This window comes from Morone saxatilis, unplaced genomic scaffold (genome assembly GCF_004916995.1).
Source record: "Morone saxatilis isolate NCDOM2014 unplaced genomic scaffold, NCSU_SB_2.0 Contig11, whole genome shotgun sequence".
NCBI classification, from domain to species: Eukaryota; Metazoa; Chordata; class Actinopteri; family Moronidae; genus Morone; species Morone saxatilis.
In genome coordinates, this window is record NW_023339663.1 from 17,442,625 (window position 1) to 17,450,052 (window position 7,428).

The 7,428-nt window shown below is 38.1% G+C and overlaps 1 protein-coding gene across 1 annotated transcript in view; it reads right to left on the reverse strand.

Annotated features, from left to right (window-relative positions):
- Window positions 1–874: 874 nt before the first annotated feature.
- LOC118320938 (CUB and sushi domain-containing protein 1-like) overlaps window positions 875–7,428 on the reverse strand; it is a 263,711-nt gene continuing 257,157 nt past the window's right edge. Inside the window, exon 74 of the mRNA XM_035652065.1 lies at window positions 875–2,904. Within this exon, the coding sequence (XP_035507958.1) occupies window positions 2,745–2,904 (160 nt within the window). The 3' untranslated portion in view covers window positions 875–2,744. The remainder of the gene's footprint in view (window positions 2,905–7,428) is intronic.

Sequence of the window (7,428 nt, forward strand, 5' to 3'; positions counted from 1 at the left end):
ATTGTGCATGTTGTCTTCATACTGTCTCTGTTTTTCCTCTGCCTTAAATGACCAATTCTCAAACCGATCATACGTACACTGTGAGCTCTTTAAAAAGGTGTGTTGAAATAAGATCATCAGATATGTAAAATGTGTTGGAAAGATGATGCATGATAATGTGGAAACACAACACATCTTTTTAAAGAGAGAGAAACAATCACTTGTTTCTGAAAGCTTACACTGTCTGTTACTGCAGGGGATCAACAGAAAAAATTAACCCATACTTAGATAGAGAACCCTAAGAGAACTGTACAGTATCTCAGAAAATTATGGAGTTCAATGGCTGTAAATAAAACTAGCAGTGTGGCACCAGTGTTTCAGTGGGACCATACTGCATATTATGGATTTATATTTCTTTCACGTTATAGTAGTAACAGTATTGAGTATAAGCTTTCAGAAACAGCCACTGTTCTAAAAATGGCATCAAAGTTGTGTCATTATGTGACACTAGAAGCTGGGAGGTCCACAGGTAAACTGATCCCAACTTTCTGGTTGGCTAGCATGTTGTCATGGCAACAAAATAAACGGTATAGCATGTGGTCACACCTTCGGCTAACAGGGAGCGTGAAATATAAATGTGTATATACAAACACTCTGTAACCCTGTATTTAGTCATCTTGTCGTCTTTTTAAAGATAGAAGTTTTGAATAAAATTCTCTTTTTTGAATGACTCATTTTTCAAACCCATTTCAGACCCAAAAATTATTCATTTTTTCATAACCCAGTCAGAAAAACACACTAGTGCAAAATTTGTGCGGTTTAAGAGTTTATATAAAGTTTATATTTTGGGGTCCCCAGCAGCAGTCGTTTGGGAAGTCCCATGGGGCCACTGGGTTTTTGAACATGGAGTCTGTTCATCAATATCTTCACTGAAGAAAAATGCCAGCAGAGACAATTAGAGAGAACTATTTGCCTCTGTTTCCGTAGCAACCTGTCCTCTCTCTTTTCCAGCGTGACTGACAGAGATGTCTATCCGTCCAGTTGTCTGTGTCCGTCTGTCTAATTTCTGTCAGTCAACCGGTCGGTCTGTTAATCTGTTTCTATTTCTGATTCTGTGGCTGGAGAGTATACTGTAGAAAAAAATCAGTCATTACTTGACTGATAATCCCGACCACAGTTACGAGAAGACAAATCATTTCCTGGATTTGGCCACAGCTGATTGCAGCAGTCGACAATCTTGACAGCTTATGCCTCCAGGCTTCCACTTGTTCAGCCACCAAGCACAGAATCCTGGCTAGTCCAAGAACAAGAATCAGTTGTCTGACTCTTTGATTGTGTTAGACAGGCCTCTGGAAACCAGTCCACTGTGTACACCAGCGTGGCAACTCAAATGTCTGGTTTTCTGGTTCAGCACAGTCTGCCTATTGCTAGTGCGGAAAATTGAGTATAGGACTGATTTTAAATGTGTAGTAACTCTATAGAATATTTGAAAACATCCAAAACTCATCTAGAACTGGTTCACAGGCTCTCATACTAAACCTGGGAAAAATAGAATTTGCAAAAGCTTGATTTGGTATGTTTTAACCTCATTAGTTGCCAAATACTGTAGGTAGACATTGTCATAAAAGGCAATACAGTAAGTGGCAGATGGGTAAATCACAATCACAGTAACTTATTTTAAAATCCAACAACTCAACTTGCTAAAGTTGCAACTTGCCAAACGCTGTGATTATCCTAGTATATTAAACCTAACCCATTCTCCAAGTTTGGCTAAAACGAACATTTAAAACCTATCTGCAACTGTTATTTGACCCCGGTTTGTCTAGCACTAGTCCACCACTCTGGTACTAGTACAAATTTAATACTAGTATCCAGTTCTGGATGAGAGTATCATTTTCTTTAAAGGAATTGGTCTGGTTGAACTCGTCACTGCATTGACTGCATTTCACAATCTATATGAGATTCCACCAAAACAGACTCTGTAAGCTGTCATCGCATCAGAGAGTCCAGTCCTGTCAAGTCCAGCGTGATGGAAGTCCAGTGGGAGGTTTTTGGTCCAGCACCAATGATGGTTTTTGTGTTGTAATATAGGAACCATCCAATTACTATTCAATGTCCCGAGGGGCTTTAAGGGTGGAATAGTCTATTTGCTTCCCCTGAGGGTAGAAACTTGCATTGGTCAAACCCACGTCTGGCCTGCAGCAGGGGAGTTAGCGAGCCTAAACCACTGTGCAAAATTTAGCATGGAGTATGGGGTTAGGTTGGGTAAACCACTACTTAGGGGTTGCAGGGAGGATATTCGAGGGGGCCATGTAACTGGCCATTTTCAAAAGGAGGTTGGGTCAATTTTTGCAGAAGTCAAACTGACACTGGACGAGCACAGTCCAGCAAGGTTTTCTGTGATTTTTATCGATCTCTGAATAGCAACAGTGCTTAAGAAGAATTCTGGTCCCAGCACTGACCTCTTGAACAACAGATTTTATGTTATTTGATTATGTCATTGTCTACTCCCTAGTTTATTGGTTTCACCTTATTTTGCTCTTTCAGACTATAGGGAGAGGTGACACCATTGTTCAGGTGGAGGTGGAGCAAAGCTGCATAACTGCGCAGATAATGCTGCCTGAGGACCAGCATGCTACAACACAGACTGCTCACGGTGACGAGTCCAAATCACAAGTTTGTTCTTTCTTCTCTGCTTGGTTAAACCACACTGCAACAGGGAGGCTGGACTGAACCACTGTATAGGTAGTGGCGGCTTTGTTGGACTATACCACAGTGCAGACTGTATTGAGTGTGGTATCGAATCGAACTGCCTTAGCCTCAGTAGGCTTCATGTTGGTGTCATACATTGGATTTTCAAATGATGCCTGGCCATTGGAGCTCTCATGGCCGACATAGCCATTGAACTGGACCTTGGGACGCGTCCTGAAAAAGAAAATGAGAAAGAAATAATGGTGTTCATGGCAGGTATTTGATTTCACAAAGATATCTTGATTGTATTTAATGTTTGGAAAAAGAAAACACAGTACAACTAAAAGGATGCAGACCTCTGAAACATGAAATGACTAGTAAATCACAAACTCATAGACATTTTAGGGCTGAGAGATTAAGTTGCTAAGTTTGCAATAACATAAAGCTCATTGCTAGCTTTAAAATAGGTGAATCAAACCAGAACCAACATTTTCAGGTGGCCAGAAAAATAACTAATGGGATGCTAATGTTGCTATGTGTATGGTTGTATATGTCTATGAGTTTGTTTTGGAGGTTTTAGCCCCCAACTGTTAAAAATCCCCCTATGAAGGTTTTTGTTAAAAGATTTTCGAATGACAGCAGGAAAGCATTGCTTATTTAAGTCAATGTAAAAGGTTTGACTTTTTCATTTGTGTGATAAGTTTAAACATTTTGATTATAAGAGACTGCAAACCGCATGTTATAATTTAAATTGCATGTCCTATTTAACATCATTAATTTAAAAAGCACAGGTGTTCAGGGAAATAAAGAATGTATTAGTTCAAGGATTACTGAACAACCGAATGTCCTCGCACTACTCATACTCAGAGAATCCTATACGTAATTGTATGGTTATGGATTAACAGTTTACTGAATATTGACTATATTTATCTCATTTACCTCTACAACCAATTCAAAACAATGTTTAATTAAAAAAAGTTAAATTAAAATACCCTTATCTGTCCTTTCAGCTGTCTTGTTAGACATGTTGGTCGGCAGCTTTTTTCCCTCAAACTTAGTAAGTGAAGGTTTCTGGTAAAAATCTACAAATTGCAGGGAAAATTATGGCAGGAGCGAGAACATGAACCATAACAACTGGCTGCTTCAGTGGTTCATCTGCCCAGTGCCCATCTGCTGCTCTAATGTGAGTGAGTCTGCCGTGCATACAACCTGCCATCATCCTGCGAATGGTACCCAATGGTTTTAGTTCAAAAGAATATATTATTACTCAGTTTGCCTGACTGAGGATTTTAAGAAATTTACTGCAGGGGTTCAAACAGATACATGGTGAAATATGACTACCCCCCTCCTAATTTGTCTGTTTGTCGCAGATTACATTTTTGGATAATCAGGTCCTATAATCCAGTTAGATATAATCACTTACTCCCAAACCCTGTGGAACTATTAGCAGGGAGGAGTGCTGCAGCTGAAACGCTGTTTGACTCTGACCTCATTAAGTGTGTGTGTATGTGTGTGTGTGTGTGTGCGCACTGGTAGAAATCCAACCCTGGGGAGCCACTAAGCCTACCCTACATGCTCAACCCATTATTTTACAAAACTGCACACACACAAACACACACCGCAGACCTCCCTGTGTGGCAGTAGTTCAAACCGCTGCACTAGTTTCTGGTTGTGGCTGTAGGTGCAATAGTTTAATTTTATTGGTAGAATGAATAACAGCACACATAATTGCTTTGACAGTATTATAGATACTGTGCAGACGTGGGCCAAAGCAGGAAGAAACTGCAGAGTACACACTCACACCTTGCTTTCAGTCTCTCATTTAAGCTATTACATTGTTATGTGAAGAAATCATTTCTATTTCTGTTGGCTTGCCATTCTGTTGGACAAGGCATTATGTTAGCAAAGTTAACTTTACCACACACCCACTGTTAAGTCAAGATGAGGTCATGAAAGTTCCAGGTAACATTAAAAGTTTTGGAAAAAAAGTAACAGCAAGTTGTTTAAAGTATGTCGAATACTGTATTTTGTTATTGATGACATCATGCTGACAGAGAGATGACAATGAGATCAAAGACAAAATAAAATTCTTTTCATCGAACTTTAAATGATTGCTGTTTTGACACAGTAGGGCTGCACTGCTTTTAAAAACTCAAAATTATATGTTTATTTTTTCCTGAGCATAAATGTCACCCCAATTACTTTGAGCTGACTTGAAGAGTCTTCATGTTTCATTTCTCTGTGAATTAATTTTCATTTTGATTTAGTTTTACTTTAATTTTCCAGTGATAAAATAATAGTGTCAGACAAAGTACAACATTCAGTTTCAAGTTCAGAAATTTAAAATTTCATATTTTTTACAATTGTGCAGCCTTACTAAACAGCATGAGGAAAAATCGAAAAACTAAAAACAAGAGATGACGAGTTTGACGGAGGATGTGGCGGCGGGCGGAGGTCTGGTTGCTGTTTGAAACCAGGTGAACGACAGGTGCCAGTCTTACCTGCCGCCAGGCCCCCAGGTGTCTTTTGGTCTCTCATTGTCATCTGTGTCAGCAGACAATGTCCTGCATACAACCATGAGCTTTAATATACATCAACTAGCATTGCACACTGCTAACCTAGTCAGGTTGTGTAACAAAGTGTAAAGTAATGGAGTGGTAGTGTTAGTAATCTTCTAGCCCAATCAACCATTGGTATATAATACTAGTACAATGCTAAGTATTGTCAATATAAACACTACACACACTAAGAAACACTATAAACACTATATGTTTCATTGCAGATAGAATACTGTAGCATACAGCTACCACAAATGACAACTTAACAGATAAACGTGTAAAACTATTATTAATGAGTAAGCTGACTTTATAAAACTTTGAGTGATGAAGTGCAGAAGTCAGAACTCTCTTAGATTTACAGTTTCACACAAGTCTTAAACAGGAAACATTATTGATGACATTTTACCCTCAATATAGTTCTGAATTATCTGGCATCTTTAGGCATTGTAAGTCTTTTTCTGAACTTCCTAGGAACAATAATTAATATCTTAGGTCAATCAGATTTAACCCTCAGGTGCGCTTTGAGTTTTAGAGCTATAATTAAGTTTTAAAATTTCTGTAAACCTGTCTGTCCTTCCAAAACACTCTTATCTCATCCACTCAGCGTATTCCAATAGTTCTTTAGGAATCAGGGTGTATCAAACAGCCATTCCCTCTACCCAGTTTATAACAGAGGACTCACATATTAAATAATCAATTCAGTCATTAAGGAATATTTGTGCTCATGAACAATAATGCCATACACTGTAACTGATGACTATTCATTATTATTCATAAGGAGCATGGTCACAGGAATTTCAGAGTCTATTGTCAATTGAATTTAACTTGAAAAGTGACTATATCTGCTATTGAAAGCATATGTGGAGTGCACCATGCTTACTCGTCCTGGGCTGCATTTGCACCTTCATTAAATTAGAGCCCTGTGCCTCAAAATACAGAGCGTATGATTTGTTTTGTGGAAGGAAAAGGCAAAGAGGATCACACTATTGTGCAAGACTAAAATATTGTTTTTATTCTTTGTATAACAAATGTCCTCAGTGTAAAAAAAAATATCTTAAATTAAAGAAAATACTTTTAAAGAGATATTTCTACATGTATTTTGCATGGTTCTCCTTGAGGAAAAAATATTTAGTTGTCTATGAATCTGTGCATCAATGATCATATTTATCAAGAATTCATTATTTATTTATTAATCACTCCTAGGTCTTGTGCTGTAAGTTTGACATTATCATCTTCTTCATGTTCATTAGTTTTCTGGGTTTTATATCTTTACACATATTGTATGGGATCATATTTTGGCTGACGCACTTTGAATAAAGTTTAATATTTTGGATTTTTAGTGAAATATTGACAAATAATTTGTTAAATAATGTGAAGCTGGAGCCGCTGCTGGTTTAATCTTCAATAAATGATGTTTTATAAGCATTATTTAAACTTTCCACCACTGCTGTTATAAGAGTCAGAGCAAAGGAGGAAAGGAGACGGAGGAGAGGTCTTTTTAGAAACCAAATGGTTTTAAACCACAAAAGGAAGCCTTGTGGGGATGAAAGGGGGGGAGGGGGGGTAGTTTTAGAGCAGCAGGGCGAGGAGCGAGGAGGAGGACGGTGAGGGAGGAAGGAGAGGAGGAGAGAGTAATGACAGCGGTAGTTTCAGGTGGGAGGAGAGCGGAGGTCAGGGATAAAAACCAGCATGTGGTCTGAGCTGGACTTCATTTGGATGGGTTCATGTTTGCATGAAGGAAATATACACTAAAGTCCCTCAGAGCTGAAATAATCTGACTTTAAAGCTATAAAATGCTAAACAACTCTGCATTAAAAATGTCTATATAAACATTAACCCGAAGTGTGTTAGCATCAGTCTGAAGCCACATTTTACCATTCCACTGTTTAGATCTTGGGTGCTTTTTAACTCTAGATTTTTGAACCGGATGAAGGATTTTAGTCATCGGAGTCTGGATCTTAAAGTTATCAGAGAAACAAGCTTCATCTTTTTGTCATTGTTTTAAGTGTGAGAGATCCTCTCTGTGTACATTAAAGGTTAGTCTGTAGAGGAAACAGCAGGATTTATCTCACTCAATCAGTCATTAAAGTTCAATCTGTGGAAAAAGTAAAAAAAAATCTAACCCTGTTTCCTTAATTATCATGTTTCTTTTAATTCATTCAATTCAAGTTTATTTGTTATAGCACCAATTTCATAACAG